The following is an 18358-nucleotide window of genomic DNA, read 5'->3' on the forward strand; positions in this document are numbered from 1 at the left end:
AAAAGTCAATTAACTTTATTTAACCCACATGACCCATAAACATAATGATAACATTACCTGTTAAACACACATTTGAAGAGTACAGTATACTTATTACCAAAACAAAAGTGCTTTTGTCAATAATGCTCATAAAATGGCATTCAAAATATCCAAGGTTTTGATATAGGGTAAAATAAGAAGGAAAGAGAGAGAGAGAGAGGGGGGGGGGGAGGGGTGAAAACAGATACATGCATTTACGTTATTTTCGTATTTCATAGTTTCCGAACTACAAATTAAACATTCTTGTCAAAAAGAAAAAAAAAAACATAAAACGAGGGTGAAATTGGCTGAAAGCTAAGATGTTCTTTACAAATAGATTTCATTTGATAACATCATAGGTTATATCTACGAGGAACGAACCAAGGAAAACTTTCAATCCAACATGGCTTTAAGTCTTTATTTTACACAATATCCTCAGATTAAAACAGTCGATGAATATTGATGCGTGTATTAAGTAATTCATATAACTATGTCGACACTTTGTTGAATTTGTTTATACTGTATCGAAAATAGTGTAGAATGCAGAAATGCAACTTGACTGAATGGATATGAGAGAAATCTACTCGAAAGTCTTATCCTTAAAAATAACATACCATTCTCATAGTAAATTTGGAACAAGCGAAATTATATATATTGTATTCTTCGTAGCATGGTATGGGCATAACCCTAATAAGTTACACATGAGACGCAAATTATACAGTTAAAATCTATATGTGTTAATTCTACAGACATCTCATTTATACAAGTTTACATCTTCTTTGGCAATAATATACAAATTTCCTTTCAGGATGAAGCAAAACACACTAATTTAGTTTGAATTTCTAATAGTATTGTTTTCGACAGGTGACAATCACTTTGATGTTATCTTTAGTTACACATTGACGTAGAAAATTGAACTAACTTTGAAACAGTGACATTTGTAAATCGTAAGTATTATTCTTAAAATGAAATCTATGACATATTTTTCCGACCTTCAATAATATATATATTAAAAAAAAAATCAGGATCGACGTAGCAATTTTTTTTATCCCAAATGAAATTGCAAACACTTTGCAAAATGATCCAATTTGTGTTTTCATATCGGCTCCGAACGTTTTGAATGGTCCGCAAATTTTGCATCATGTCACAGTATAAAGTGACAGAAGTGCGGCGCTAAATTGTTATCTGTCTGTTGAATGGATGAAAGTGAGTTGCATGTTGAGAAGTGCAATGAAGCGGGTCGTATAGCGACGAATAGGCGGCTAAGCCGGCCGGGTGATGCACCGCCGAAAGAGGTGACGGAAGACCCCTCGAGGGCAGGTAGGACAACGACGCCAGGGACGAGTGATACAACGCCGACAGCGACTGCGACATCAGGTTCGCTGACGACGAAGGAGACCACGGCGTGTCTGGCACATCGATGGTCGATGGGCGTCGAGACAGCTGGGAGGATGGCAGAGCGTAGGGGTGAGACGTGCGGCAGCCGTAGGAGTTCAGTGAGGGGTACGAGGAAGGTCCGTACGATCCGTACAGATTGAAGTGTCCAAGGGAATTCACGTGGCGGATCTGGGCCGGTTCGTTCCGACTCTTATGCAGCTTAAAGCGCTTTGCTCGTCTTAGGAAACTCCCGTTACTGAACATATCGCCACAAGACGGATGGAGCGCCCAGTAATTCCCCTTTCCTGGCCGGCCCGGGGCCCGGGGAATCTTGATAAAACAGTCGTTGAGAGAAAGGTTGTGGCGAATAGAATTCTGCCATCGCTGCTGGTTTTCTCTGAAGTAAGGGAATTTGTCCATGATAAACTGATAGACCTCATTCAGCGTGAGCATTCCGTCCTTTGAGCTCTCGATTGCCATCGTGATCAGAGCGATGTACGAATACGGAGGTTTGACATCGGCAAAACGGCGTTTGATAGAACTGCCGCTGTCGCTACAGTACTTCGCTGCCCCCTCGTCGTCGCAGTCGTCGTGGGTATCGTCGCAACTTCCGGCAGCATCGGAGGTCTGCAAGGAAGCAGGACTGCACTCACCAAAATCATGACGGTCGTCGTCGTCGAGGTTATCTTCATCTCGCTCAACGTAGCGCGAGACTGCCCGATGAAAGTGGTCGCGGTGATAAAGACTCGACAAATCCGAAGCACGGTGAAACTGCATATCCTTGGAAATGTCCCGGTGGTCGAAAGACAACGGCATATTGTCAGTCAGCGATGTTCGGAGATCCATGATCACATTTACAATATATTAAACCGAATTCCACCAGATGATTTAGAGTCGAGAAAGATTTATGACTGAACTCCACATGCAATCTGAAGTTTTCTCAGCGACGACTTCAAATATGTTGAAAGTTTTTTTTTTTTCCTGCTTTTTCTTGTTCTTGTCCAGGGATGTAAAAATTTACATTTTTTTAGGCCAAAGACGTTCTCTCATAACTTTTTGCAGAATTTACTTCTGATCCATCCTTGAAAATAGGTCTGAGGTAAGGACAACGAGACGAACTGTTTGGTCCAATCATTCGGCGTCAACTCAGGGAGGCAGCTAGTGATGCTCACCTGCGATCGATACAGCCACTGACGAGGACCTGACGTGACCGGGCGAGTTTCCAGCTGGATTACATTGTGTCGTTCCACCCCTATTCCCCTTTGAAAATATAATAAGGCATTCTCTAACCACACTTTCACGGCTGCGATCGGCAGTGAAGCGAAAAAGTGATGACACCTTGCTCTCAAAGGCGGAGGGAGTGTCTTCAGTTGACTACTGTCGGCCAGTGATTGGTAGAAAGGCACAGGTAGCCCCACTGTTACGTAACAATGAGCACCGAAGAAAGGAGTGATTGATGAGGCAGTACGACAGGAATAGAAGAGCGAGAAGAGGACCAGGTATGACTGGGTATACAGGAAGATGTGAGAGCTTTGGCCAGTACTGGTCTTAAATCAAAGCAAGGAAAAAAAAAATAACAGAGCGGCTGAGATATTTAGGTAAATACCACCAGAAATCATTTCTTTTCAGCACATACATGACATACAGTATCCTCCTACACAGAATTAAAGTTGACGTATTTCAAGAATTTTTGGAACGATGTCTATTCTGTGAAGATGCCAAAAGAAATTCATTACATCACTAAAATCTTGAGATAAATGGATGACTGATTGTATAATGATTATGATTATGACAATGCTTAATTATAATGTGTACATTCTAACTTTCCAAGCACTAGATTAGAGACACAAAACATACTCAGTTTGCGAAATATACATGTATACAAATAAACAAGAATGAGATATTACTGTAAAAATGAATATTTTCGAGCATTTCGCGCGACTAGAAACCAGTACGAAAAAAAAAAAAAAAAACACAAATACTTTTGCACGTCATATGTTCCGCTGATGATTTTTGTTTTTGATTCCGAGGAATTAAATGGTGTGTACAGTTCTGGTCGAGGTGAGGATTGAGCTTTTAACGTTTTGCGAGATATTCAGAAACCACATTATGAGATGTCATAGAGCATGCAGTTCTAAGGGGTATCAAAAGTTTATTCGATGAAAATCGGTTTTGAAATGGCTGAGATATCCAAAAACAAGGTGAAACAAAGAGATCCTAATAAAATTGTGGCATGTCGCCTTTTATTATTAGCACTTTTTTTGATATCTCAGCCATTTGAAAACCAATTTTTATCAAATTAACATTGAATCCTTCTTAAGATTACATGCTCTTTCATATTTCACAAGAGGCTTTTCATTATCTCACTTAGGAATGTTCAAAACATGAATCCCCACCTCAACCAGTACTGTACAGTCCCTTTAAACACATGGAAAATTCGGTTACAGCTCGTTATTCCGAAGGTTCGTTATTCCGAAGGCTCTTTATTCCTAAGATTCGTTATTCCGAAGGTTCATTATTCCGAATTTCATTTTCGGATTAACCAATCTTAGGAATAACGAACCTTCGGAATATCGCCACAAATTTTCGGATTAACGAACCCTTTTTCATTTTCGGAGTAACGAACCTCTAGGTATAGGGAATTTGCGTGTTTCGGATTAACGACCCTTCGGAATAACGACCCTTCGGAATAGCGAACCTTCGGAATAACGAACAGCACCCGGAAAATTCATCTTACCCGGCCGCCGAGCGCGAAAAAAAAAAAAAAAAAAACACACAAAAATTACTGAAAATATCCTCTTTTACAGTAATACCAGAACGCTGAGATAAATTGAATGTGCATTATTGAAAAATACTATACTATGTAATACTATTGAAAGGTCCCAACATGACAATAATCTTTGTGAAATTCACATGAGGAGGCGCCTTTATTTCACCCAGGTTTTCTTTTTTTTTTTGTCTCAAGATGCTTTTCTTGCTCAATCTTGAAGACATTGTTTGTTTGTTTTTAACCGTAATGTCATCATTTCTGATTTGAATATAATTGTCTTTCTTACCATTCTCGTCATGATATTCATTTGATTATGACTAAAAGTTATAACTCACAATGTTATTGATGATATTCGGTTTATTGTTACACAAAATAGATTATCATTGCACACCCAATTTTTGTTAAATGATTTCATTATTTATTTAGACATCCGGGAAAATGACGAAATCACGGAGTCCTATAATATATATATTTTTTTTTTACTATTATTATCAAATAATAGTTATTATCAAATAATATTATTATTGCAGAAAAAAGCTCTTCGTATTATCTGTAGAGAATCGTGGAGATGTCATACTAATGACTTGTTTTATCAAAATAATATTTCAAAAATCAAGGTTTTGTATTGTTTGAATTTAGGTCAGTTTATGTACAAATTGATAAATCATTCCCTTCCTTTTGCGTTTGACTCCATGTTTATTCAAAATGAAACTGTACATTCATACCCCACTAGACAAACCAATGAATTCCATTTACCACTGTTTAGGACGATTTTTGCAAAGTCTATATTCTCCTTCGCTGGACCTAAATTCAGGAATTCCCTTGACAGCAGCATAAAAGAATCTCTAAGTTTCAACACTTTTACTTTGAAATTAAAGAAAATGTTTATTAATTCTTATATCACTGGGGATTTGCATTTCGAAAGCTGCTAACTGATTTCTTTGCTGCTATAAATGTCTTTACTTTGTTTAATTTATTTCATAACCGTTATAATATATCACTCATAGATAGTCCACTTCTCGATAAGACCAAAGTCTCATGTGCCCTGGCATCGACCCTTGAACTGTTCCTCCTTTGCCCTTTCTTCTGTCTTCCTCTGTCTTCCTGTCCCCTTCTGGCCTTTGACCTCCTGTTTATTCTTTCCACTCGTATGTAAGAGAGCAGCTTTGTTTCTGTCTGTGTGTGTGTTTGTGTGCGTACTCGTTTTATGTTCTGCTTCCCGAGGATTATGTCAAATTGTCTCGTTGCATTATTACTACAATTTTCACGACTCACGAGGGGACTGCATGCATTCTACAAGCTTGGCTTTTTAGCAGTCCCCTCCATTTCCGACCTTTTCTTTGTTATGATTCAGTCACATTTTGTCCATGTATTTCTTCAACTAGTATGTTTATTGATTCATGTAAACAAATGACGTGTATCTAAATTTCATTTGGAAATGTCAAAGTTAAATTGTACTTAATCTGTTTATATGAAATTGTCATATATGCTTTGGCCGGACATGAAATAAAAATGAAATGAAATGAAATGAAAAAACCCTCATTAATTAAATCCTGTTTGGTAAACGGTTCTATATGACGTCATGTGACCAAACATATTCACTGTTATAATGTTGATGATGTTGAAAACATTGTGTTATACCTAACGTTTTTATGGTATAGTGCACTATACCTTTAATGTTATCACAACCATGAAGTCATGGATATGCGATCACTCAACAGTATTTCATCGATAGCATGAATGTCGTTGGTATCGGCCTTATATAGACCGCAGATTGTGTAAATCGCGTCTATCGCGGTTTACACTATATCATAATTATACAAAGTAAGAACATGACTGGACTTACAAAGGTATATACGGTGAGAGAATTTTCTTAATATTTTTTTTTTTATTAGATTACAAAAATAATGTCATTGGCTGGACATAAAACAAAATATCAGGTACTCTTTTGAGCCACTAGTGGAATGGTGGAATCGTCGATGACTGGAATAGCGTTATTTTCTTCGGAGCTGTGCTCCTCAGGAAATAGTGTTATTTCTGCAACCTCGGAATCCAGGAATTCAACTAGATCCTCTTAGTGCGAGATGAATATGTTTAATATGCCATGTTCATCCAGTTGTAATGATTTACCCATTCCTTCCTGAAATAGCGTCATATCTCATGGATCTATTGCAGGCCCATCCACCTCCCCTAGACGATGCAGTGATGGCGTCCAACTCATTCCTTTTCACCATCACACTGCGATGACACGACATTTGGTCCTGCGACAATATTTCTCCGGTCTTTTTTTTTTCTCCAAGGACTTATGGTTAGGGTTAGAATTGTGATAGACTTTAAAGTTTGTTGTGAGGATAAGGATTAGGATAAGGGTTATGTTTTTGGCTTAGCGTGCATTTATTTCATCGGCGCAATTATCGCAGGAGCAAATGTCATGGAACCCACACCTAGCGCCATGCGCGGTGTCTGGCATTTTAAAGTCCATCTTCACGCTTGGTTCAGGGATATCTTCGGAAACTCTCGTTTTGTTTCGGGTTTTTTTTTTCTTGCTGTCCCACCAAAGGTAGAAGAAAGAGATGAACAGAAACAGGAGGATATAACGACGCAGCAAGAGGAAAAGGCGTACCGAGAAGGGGAGAAAAACGGGGAGATGGAGATGAAGAAAAGAACAATGAGGGCGAGTGCGTGAGAGATGGTAAAGGAAAGATCGAGCAATATATTTCCCATTTTCTTCTTTTGCTGAGCTGTTGATGCACTAGCCGGAGAATTGTCACATTGCTGACAGATATTTTTCGGCGTGTTTATCTAACGGCCGAAAACAAATACAAACCCTCCACCGTATAGAGAAAACAGTCCACAGTTAGGTCCATTAGTAGCCGGGGTAATACTATTTCCGGCTCTTTTTTGTTGTCATCCAAACTTCTTATCACCTTGTCAGAAGCCACAGAAATGTTTCCATTTTCTTCCCCGTGTGACTTGCCCACAGCAGCCCAGGGGGAGGAGGGTGCCTTTTGTTGACTCCTTCAGCCCATGGGTATTAAAATTGACAGGGCCCGCTGATTTCGTGTTTGCATATTGCTCTTCCTTCTCGGGGGTCGGGCTTTAACATTCGTTCAGTAAAGAAAAACAACAACGCCTGTTTTCAAAAAGTGACTCATTCTCAAGTGTCAATAATGATGAAGATGTTTGGACGACACAGCAAAGAAAAACAGACACAAATGCACTGTTCCTTCGTGATAGCATGGGTGGTATAAAATAGGTTAGATAGCTGCACGTTGTAGCGGGATATCATGGCAAGGCCGTCTTCAAGAAAATTATGTGCTTTCAATGCAGGGATTACTTTGGATGGATAAAATCATGCCAAGTTGCAATCGACACACATACGTGTTAACTATTTTTTTTTTCAGATATGTTTGTGGAAATATATGTTACCTATGGGGCCTACACACTTGTATAGATGTATGTATACATTATACATAATGTATTGTATATAATTTATATATATATATATATATATATATATATATATATATATATATATATAAGCGTGTTTGTGTGTGTAATATTTGTGACGGAAGGGAAAGAAGCAGTACGAAAGCTTGAAAGTAAACAACAACAATGACAATGCGCGAAAAAAAAGATTAGTTACAGTGCTTAGAACAAGTTCGTGTAATTTTCCAGCATTAGGGATGAAAGGAGAAGGTTGCCACAACATTTTTTTGAATTTTACGGAAACTGATTTACCAAACTTGTGTTACACCCAATCAAGCGATCTTTAGGCCTAATACAGTTTTTCTGAATAGTTTATATTACAACGATACATCCAAACTCACGAATAAGCCGTGTGATATACAAAACATCACAAATTATAATGACTATTGGAACTGGAGACAGAAATCAAACATTTTTAGCTAAATCCTCATCAATTAATCTTGAAGTGAAAGGGATCTTTGTCTAACGTGTAATAATCATGCTAAGTCTGAATCTGACTTAGATACGCCTAACATTGCAGAGGAATAATACAATTGATGTAGGTTCTGATTCATCCAGGCAACGTTCAATAAAAATACAGAATTAAACTATTATTGCATCTTACTTCGAACAATGACGTCGACAATTCGTGGTAGTGTTCCCGCCACCAAACCAGACGAGCGGATAAAGAGTCCAGGATCGGACGTGAAATCGTCCTTGGAATGCATAACAGTAAGTCCAGATGCAATGATTTAATTCGTACATTTAGAGGAATTATACGTCTTAATATACGGTGCCAAATTTATTACTGGGTATTCAAAGAAATGAAGGAACATTATCTAAGAAGTTAACTCTTCTAGCAAGTAGAAAATCGTTTATTTGCCGTGAGATCAATAATAGATTATCATATATACATTATCATTATAAGTTAATATACAATTATATACACACAGACAATAAAAGAAAGCATTTTTTTTTACCTGGTTGAGATTTGCTGGCAGGTAGAAAAAAAAAAAGCTTCTCATACGTGTAATATTCCTTGCCCCTCCGTTTTATCATCATAATAAATGCCCATCTCCGACATAAGAAATGTCGTTGTAAGTGCTACTCCTGTAATGATGATGCCTATTTTGGCGCATTCCTTTGCAAAACATGTCATCATATTTATAGAAGACAGCATAGAAACGAATAATACAAATTATTTTGTTTCTGTTTTATACATTGCGTATTAGCAGTAAACATTGTCAACTCACATGATGACAATTTCCTGCCAAGACTATCAATTCTTACGGTTTCCTGTACGTGTGTTGGTAAAGAAAAGAAGGAGCGCTGTACAAGTCACACAAAAAAAAAAGACAATGCCATGACTTCAGTCCTCAGATGGCCTTAAGAAAGAAATGGTGCTGCGCCCATTTTCAACGCTTTCCCTTAAAAAGATTATACACAATCAATCAGGTTAGATGGGTTTAAATAAGACCGAAATGATCGTTCATAAAAACACTTTCTTCGACAACAAATTGTGAAATGATGATTAGGGCCTACATACCAGCATACAGCTGCGTCAGTGCGAAAACATTATATGCATACACTTGTACCCAGTATCTTGTTCCTCGTTCAAACACTGCGATGATTAAGCACACAATGTTCCTTTTTACCAGTCCTCTTTACTCCTCTTTACTCCTCTTTACTTAGAGGAGTGTCAGTTCTAAGCTTGCCAAAGAAGCAAATTTACTCTATTTAACACTCACAAATCCCACAGAGCAACAATCTGTCTGGCATGTAAAGAGTTAAGATTGGCAATGCAGGCTTGGCTGATAGAAGCGCAGGACCCTCAGTCTTGGAAAACAGTGTTACGATAAACACCGATAAGGTACCGGTGGTCTATTAGACCGTATTGGGCCGGTAGCTATTCATCCACTTGGAACAGAATACTGCAGGTAGCCAAGACGGTAGTGAGGCCGAAAATCCACATGAAGAGGCGATCGACCACGAAGGCGATTCGAACCCACTCTTCCTTGATTGCCTCGTCGAGGACCTCGGCTTCAGATCGTTCGGTGATCTCCTGGAGGTTATCTGCGATCTCATTCACCAAGGAGTGGATTCGTCCGCGGCGGTCAGTGCAGACGTCGTCGTTGTCGATGGGGAGGACGTCACGCTCCAGGTTTGCGACATCGAGTTCGAGGGGAGCTCCACTGTAGCGCCCCTGGTCGGACACGCCCTTATCCATAGCTGATACATTCTCAAAGCTGATACGTGGAATCTTCGATGGAGACAAATGAACCGGTATATAAGAAGAGTGTGTTATTAAAAAAAAAAAAATCAATCTATACTTAAATTTGTAGGACAATAAACGTGTGTACTACATGTATTTGTTGTTTTTACTTGCATTTAGGCGATACACCTATATAATAAAAAAAAAAAAACATGTGAGCCTTGCATCACAAAATCTACAAGGTCTAGAAAGTCGATTTTTAGTGGGACTGAAAATACGCTTTTGAGTAAGCTCGGCTCACTTTGGTTCTTGAGCACTGTTGAGTGTTTTCTGAAAATGTATAAAAGCATAATCTTTATAACTGAGTGTATGTAAGTGCGTCGGCATCAATGTCACGATTATAAAAAAAAAAACCACATCATTCAAACAATCAAACGTATACGAATTGCACACTGCTTTTTGTGACAGCTTCTGCGATAAGTTTTCATTATGCTTACAACAACAAGTATGTGAAATTTAGACAATGTCATGATGAATACATGAATTGTTACTCATCTAATATGACTAGAAAAATAACCATTGACATATTCAAATAAGTATATTTACATGCATGTTCTTGAATTAATCATCATTGTTTATCATGCATTTACATCGCGTGTTTATCGTAAGTACTTAACGTTTATCTATCTTGGTATTTAAGTGAAATGAAAAGTTCCTGAACAACTTTTTATCTGGCCTCAAGGTACCTCTTTCAGGCTATCCTCTTCGTCGTCACATCCCTTCATCCACATGAGCCTGGCCAAGTAGTGGAGTGTAAGTCGTCTCAACCAGGAGGGCGCCCTTCCCGTGTAGGTGCCCCGGTGGTTGATGTAGAGAACAATGACGGTGAATAGGGTGGAGACAGACACCAACACGACAGTCGCTATGTAGTACTTGGCTGCCAAGATTCGAGGGGAAAACGGAGTAATTATACTAAAAGGCATATTTCGGCAGAGTCGGGGCTGGGCTACATCTCGTGTAACTGTACCTGAGTATGTAAAATCGTGCGTCATAATGTTCAAGTTGCAATTTCAATAAAAAAAAAAAGTTTACTTACAGATTTACTGTAATTGTGAGGGCATGGAGGGTATTTTATTTCAGGATATGTCACAATATTATTTCACTTATAAGAATAGAATGTATACAAATATATCGAATTTATTATCATGGGAAATTTCTGAATCATGGTTTCCGTCTTTGCTGTTGTTGTTTTTGAATAGAAAAAGAAAAGAAAAGAGAAAAAAATGTCCCAGAAAATACTGACGTAAAATCAGACCATAATAAATCTTAATCAATCAAAAAATGTTTTAGATATATAATAATGTCTCTACGAGGGAGCTCATAATGAATGTCTCCACGAAGGAGCTCACAATAATTTCTCCACGTTCGAGGAGTTCATAATAAATTCGTTTTAACTAGCTACAATGAATTGTGTCTCACTGGATGAGACCACGAAATAACAAGTTCGACCCCCCTCCGCGGCGGAGTGCCGTTTGTGATCCTACACAAGGCATTGTATCCTTATTGTTTAGTCCTACTGAGGGACTTAAAACCGTGAGCCCTGTGGTTGACGAGCATTATTGATACAATTCACTTCTTCAAGTTGATAAGCATTCCTTTACTATTTTGTCTTATTTTTCTTCTCAGGCTCTATGGACCGTAGTCTCGACAATCCACCTATTTGTTCCCCCACCCATTAGACCTTCTTTTATATCTTTATATTTTTGGTCTGATTTCAAATTAATTTGGCAGATATGTTAAGTCATGCCGTTATCATTGGAAAACTACAAACTTAAATTCGCATTTTCTCATAGGTTTTTGACGTTAGTAGGCATTTCGAAGGTGGTTAAGTTAAGGTTGGATCTGCGCTCAAACTTCTTTACATAATAAAATTTAACAAAACAATGATGTGTCGATTGGAGAAGCAACATTATGTGAAGAACATCACACAATGATTTAACTTTTGATGTAATCTTATTCCTTTTGAAACATTCGTTTGGCGGCGTGATAAGCTGGCACACGCGACTTCTTTCCCAACCCTACCATTTTCCTCTTCACCCTCTTCCAGGGCATGTGCCGGTAAAAATTTACTCACATATGAGGGGAACGACTTCGGAGGTCGGCGGCATGGTCTCGGCAGCTAGCAGGAGGAAGACAGTGAGTGAGAGGAGGATGGTGATACAGAGGGTGATCTTCTCCGCAGCATCGGCGGGGAGGTAGAAGCTTAGCAGGGTCAGGGCCGAAACCAGGATGCACGGAACCAACATGTTCAGTACGTAGAATAGAGATCTGCCACATGGAGAAGACGAAGGAGAAGAGAAAAGGAAATAAGAATATTAAGACTTAGTGTACTTGTTCCTGAAGACCCAGAAGAAATGACAATTGAATTGATTTAAACTAAACTATAAATTGAATTGATTTGAATTGCATTGAATTGAATTGAATTGAATTGAATTGAATTGAATTGAATTGAATTGAATCTCATTTGATAACAAAACGAAATGCGATACATATCTATTGACAACAACAAAAAAAAAATTCCATGAACATCATCGGGTTACAATATTCAAAAGAAAAACGTATTACTGCAAAATCAAATTCAATGTTCAATCGACAACATTTCAAGGTCATATGATAGACTATGCACGAATAATTGCATTTTTTTAAACCCAAGTTTACCACCAATACATATAGACATTTATGTTCGTTGAGTCAATTTCGATGTGAAGATACATGAGTAACGATTTGCGCATGCGTCAGCTACCTCTTCAACCCGAAACCACGGTGAAATGAAGATCTACCGTTGTCTTGGCCCCAACATCTCTTTTTTTATCAATATCTCCTGCATAGCATTTAGCAAGATTTGTAACGACTGATTTGACGTACGTATACTACTAATTTCTTGAAAATTGAAATCTAAATCTCTATTGTTTGTTTTGTTGAGGAATCATGATCTTTTGTGATGTTTGTTGCATTTTTTTCTTTGCGCTGCTAGGAGAAATGTCTTCAAAATTTTCGTTTGCACTTTACTAAAAAAGTAAACATCATAAACAGAAACATAAATGCAAACTGCATTCTTTGTTGAAATAATAATTACTTAAAAATGTACTTAAAAGGATTGTATGGTGTTGGTTGAGATGGAAATTCAGGTCTTCACTTTTTGCTTGAAAATTAGAAACCACTCATATGAAATATTAAAGGGCATACAACTCTAAGAGGTATGCAAAGTTTATTTCATAAAAAAATGGTTTTGAAATGGCCGAGATATCCAAAAACAAAGAGGTCCTAATAAAACCTGGGACCCATGCCTTTGATTAGGACCACTTATTTCTACTTTGTTTTGGATATCTCATCCATATCAATATGAATTGATTTCTCTTATAATTATGTGCTCTTTGATATTTCATATAGGTGTTTTTTAATTATCTCGCAAAAGTTAAAACCTGAGTCCCTATCTCAACCAAAACTATACCATCTCTTTAAGGGGTCGCTGCAATCTTGATGATTCCCCCCCCCCCCCCCCGAAAACTTCTCATTATATGGATAGATCGTCTGAAAAAAAAAATGAAAAGCACGTCAATGGAATCGAATAATTTATTTCACAGCATCTCTCAAATTAAAGGGCGCCATCGGTAGTCCGAATGAATATAGGACTCACCTGCGTCGGATGGTGATGACGAAATCGAGGATAGAGAACGGGTACTCGCAGCAGGCGTATTGGTAGAGTGTTCGGATAACCGGAAACGCCTCCAGCCGCCACTCGCCGTTGACGATGAAGTTACTACGATCCCCGGCTGCCGACCGGTTCATGAGGTTCAGGTGCTGCGTGGTGTAGGCCCACGAGCCGAACTGAAGCATGCATCGCTGCACATCGAATGGAAAGTAGTTGATGGCAATCTTGCAGGAGCTCTTGAAAATGGCCGGCGCGTTCCACGTTACGCTGCCGTCGTAAGAAATTTCTGCGTTCGTCTTCATTATGCCTTCGAATGTGTCGTCAGCACTAGCAGAAACCAAACCATGACAAAAACAATACAAATGAATGTATCAACACATGAATGATAGTGATGACAAAAGAAAACAATAAGCTTAAAAATAGCAGAACTTACGCGCCAAAACAACTAAAAAGAAATTACATCTCATCCAAACGCTTGAACGTTTCTGTCCCAGTTTGTTTATAAGATTTGATGCATGAATACAAGTCTATACCAGAGGTTTAAGATCTTCGTCCAAGTCACTTTCGGTTTCTCCACAGATTAAATCAAAGTCTATGGTTTACGTTTATTTCAAGTTGCATCCAAAGAACTATGGATGAATGTGAAAATGCGGATTTGTTGGATATACTCACTTAATTTCTGAAAACTGATCTATTCAAGAAGTTTTGCTGTCTAAGGAGAGAACGTGTTGTAAATCTATACGTTCTTGTCATTTCTTTTCTTGACAGCATAGAGACTGAAGTGGTATGCGCTGCATCCATGTGGTTATATCATTATTACCAATGGAACAGCATTCAGGGACCGCCTGAACACACAACTTGACGAAGTGACTTCGACTATTCTATTTTCATATCAGATTCCTTCCGAATAAAATGATCGTGGAGGCAGATATGCGTTATATTTAAATTTCTCTGTAGAGTACTCTTACAAAACGTTAAATCCCAGTTTGCAAGTATATTGAACAGCCTCCCCCTCATCACCATTATCATTCGGCCATCTTGCAAGAAAATTATGAAATCGGGACAATGAATGACGGTAAACCACAGTCAAAGATGCTGTGCGTTACGTAACTATCCCTACACACACTGATCACGTGACCTTACTTATTGTAGAGAATGATGTCCGGTTTCCAGATGTCCGTTGAGGGCAGGGTGAGCTTGCGGATCCCGCCGTATTCATCGGGTTCCCATCTCAAGTTCCAGTCAGACCAGTGCTTCGAAGAGAGGAGGAGAGAGGAAGATAGATATATAGGCATATTCAATTATTTCCATCTTATTAACAAAGAGTTTAACAAAATACAAAGTATGCATTACACAATCATACTGTTTGAACAATAAAAAAAAGCAATGAGGATAATAAAGTATAACCTAACACACACAAACACACACACACACACACACACACACACACACACACACACACACACACACATATATATATATATATATATAAATACGTATAATAAAAGATGTACAATTATGTAAATTTATCAAAAACGACGATGCATACTTTGAAAGGTTGACAGAAAAGTAATTATGGAAAAGAGTGGTCCAGTAAAAGCGGGGCTTGCAATACATGGATAACTCAAAACGTATGATATGTAACTAGACGTCATCATTTATGAATAATGATTATTCTAAAGTGAAAAATATAAAATTCTGACTAATCTTACAATGTTATAATCTGCAGCCACTATACACTGAACCGTGTTTACCGTATGTAGATAGATAGAGACTGATAAAGAAATATGTAGAGATTGTTAGGTACAGCTATAAAAGCGTGAAAAAAAAAACTCTTATATAAAGGTGGAATTTTGGTATGATAAAGGCATAGGAAACTAAAACCGTGCATGCAGTAAAAACAAATTATTGTCCTTAGTCATATTATGCACTGCGACCTCCCTCAAGTCAGGAATATGAGATAAGGAAAATAGTAACAAAAGTGAGAGAGTCAACAAATTATCATATTGTATTAATAAATAAAGTACACATAATATAAATCATCAAATTTCCCTCATTTTCAAAGCTTCTGTATACAGATAGACTGAAGATTTGTTTTGTTTTCTTTCTTTCTTTCTTTTTTTTACTGTTAGAACCTACAACATTTGTCATGGTTCTGAACTCTTACCTGTCGAAGCCAAACGTTGGTTGTTATTATCTGGTTGACTTCGTCCTATATAGAAGGGAAGAAAAATGTATGGATGACAAACTCAAATCGATCGTTCAGTGGTGATTTATTTGGGAATCTGGGATTACTTTCCCCAAAACAGACAGCTGACGGAGGTTAAATCTTTATTGATGTAAGGCGTTGGGATAGGGGATATTATGTCTCTTTTTCTTCTTTTTTTCTTCTTTGCCTACATTGCTTACCACCCCTTTTAAAGATCCGATAACTCACCACACAATGTTAGAAACGTTCAAAACATCCAATAATTATTGTTATGATACAGCAGCTCCGAAGCAATGAAAGTGTATGGTAGAGAATAAACTCTCGCAACAATGATCTTGATTCACAGTGGTTACATCTCATTGTTTTTACCACTTGGCGTTTCTGCCGACACTGTTCCATACTGAATTGAGAATACAAAAGGTTAGAACGAAACTACTAATATGTACACAGCATGGATTCTTTTGTGGATATCGGTTTTTACAAGGGGAACTAAGGCTTGTATGTTATTTAGTTACTGACCAAGTCGATGATCTGCTGAATGGCCACGCCGTACCGGACGACGATGGACTGTGAGGATCGCACGACGGGCCGGATATCCTTCGAGTAGTTCGACATTAGAGAAGTGATAAGGCGGTAGGTATCGGAGCTTTGACCGGACACGCCTGAAAACGAGGACCGCAATCATCAAGTAACCACGATTTTTCTGGCCTGGCAATGATGATGATGGCGGTGTATGGATGGTCTATCAATCTACCAACTGGCATATTGTATGTCTTTTGGCGTTTTTCTTTTGGAGGCATGAGCTACTGTTATTTTGTTTTGTTTTGTTTTGCTTTTTAAAAAATAAAGATTGCTGTATCAATCAAATGAGAATTCGAATGAACAAAATAATTAATCTGAAAATATGGGTGATAATAATGATAACGACTGAGATGATGTTCATAATGAAAAACGAAAATTATTACGATAGTGAGGATTGCCCAGTTGGCAGTGTATATGTGTTGCTTTATGTGTGTATCTCATAATGTTAGATTAATGATACATTACAGTGGTATGAAAATCTTTTGAGTGTTCTGTCACATAACGCAATGTACTATTACCGTACTTATGTAACTGAAGCACCTTTTAACTGTGTTTGTACTGGTGTCAGTCAAATTAATCGTGTAACATAAAAGTATTATTATTATTATTCAATTCAGTGGTACTACCATCACCGTTTTTATTACACTCACTGATGCTTTATCTGTCTTACCAGCATCGATATCCCTTTCCTCTACTACGGCACCACTAAGAGTGGCCCCTTTTAATACTTGACTATAACTATTGCTGTACATCAACAACCACAATCCCTAGACTGGCTACTGTAGATTGCTACTCTTACAGCTGTTTCTTCTCTAACTCAGAAATCACAGATCATTTGTGACATTTTGACTGGCCAAAAATAGGATTAACTGAACGCTTCTGGTATATAATCAGAACTAAAACTCCATATACTTCAAGCAGGGTTCTAAGAGTAATGTGGTTTCTAGATATTTCAAATTCATGATTGTTTTCTTTTATAGCTATCAGCACGTACCCATTGAAATAAAGTGGGTGAACACGGCAAGACAACGGAATCATAACCAATTCCATGATTTTTTTATTCAATGTGTTTAAAAGTGTGCTACTCACCGGCGACGGTAACCGCCACAAATAATATCATCAGCATCTTGTTGATCCCTGGGGTTCCCATCGCAATGCCGAAAAATAGATTTCTGGTGTTGCAAAGTTATGCGTCCTTCAGAGGTTATAGTGAACTCAATCTCCTCCAGAACAACAGAAAATCACAAGAATCGGATACAAATCAAGAACGGAATTAACTAATTTTTCCCGTGAAAAGCACAATATCGGGAGAGATTTCACATATTTTTCTTGGAGCAACCCCTTTTCTCAAGTTCCACCGGCAAGAGTAGGGAGTGTTTGCTTTGTGCGCATGCGCAACTGAGAAACTCCGATATTGCTTTGGTGAGCTGCGCGCGTAAAGAATTATGTAACATCTAATCATATAAATTAGCATAAACAGAGTGTGGTTAGTTCTGATATCGATCAGGATAACAAGATATATTTCCCCCCATAACGAATTCATTTAGCAAAGGGAGAAACGGTTGTGCAGATGGGCATTTTACTAAACTGATAGTCTCTCTCCCAGAAGCTGACAAACTTACTGTGAATTGTGATCACTGTGACCTCTTTGATGCATATTGAATAAGTGGGCGAAACGCCTCATACAAAGCAAGTATCAGGAAATAGTTACGCTGTTCAACATTTCAAAAATGTTATTAGTCATCCATCTTGAAGGTGTATTATGAAAGGGTGGAGCGCACTCTGATACTTCACGGCAGACACACCCAAACAAACATCATTGGACGGAAGTGTATAGGTCTTGCTAACAGAGGGTCTATGTATAGGTTCTCCATGTTGTAAGAGAAATGTCGCCACACTTTCACGAAGCAGCGCGTTTAATTAGCGGAAATCAATGCATGTAATCTGCCCGAGTTTTCCCCGCTTGCTGAGTGTACCATCCTCAGAGCGCATAAGTATTGATCTGCATTC

General features: G+C 38.2%; 2 protein-coding genes across 2 annotated transcripts; both read right to left on the reverse strand.

Moving 5' to 3' along the window:
• Positions 1-1191: 1191 nt before the first annotated feature.
• Positions 1192-2241, reverse strand: LOC140230600 (forkhead box protein A2-like). The gene has a single exon (XM_072310741.1). The coding sequence runs from the start codon at positions 2239-2241 to the stop codon at positions 1192-1194; it is 1050 nt and encodes a 349-aa protein (XP_072166842.1).
• Positions 2242-9539: 7298 nt separating this feature from the next.
• On the reverse strand, positions 9540-17474 carry LOC140230909 (neuronal acetylcholine receptor subunit alpha-3-like). The gene is made up of 8 exons (XM_072311050.1): positions 17438-17474; positions 16286-16428; positions 15725-15769; positions 14701-14810; positions 13543-13884; positions 11980-12173; positions 10592-10782; positions 9540-9893 (listed from the first exon to the last, which is right to left on the reverse strand). Exons 1-8 carry the CDS (start codon positions 17472-17474, stop codon positions 9540-9542), a joined length of 1416 nt encoding a protein of 471 aa, XP_072167151.1.
• Between the last annotated feature and the right edge of the window lie 884 nt (positions 17475-18358).

This window comes from Diadema setosum, chromosome 7 (assembly GCF_964275005.1).
Source record: "Diadema setosum chromosome 7, eeDiaSeto1, whole genome shotgun sequence".
Taxonomy (NCBI): domain Eukaryota; kingdom Metazoa; phylum Echinodermata; class Echinoidea; order Diadematoida; family Diadematidae; genus Diadema; species Diadema setosum.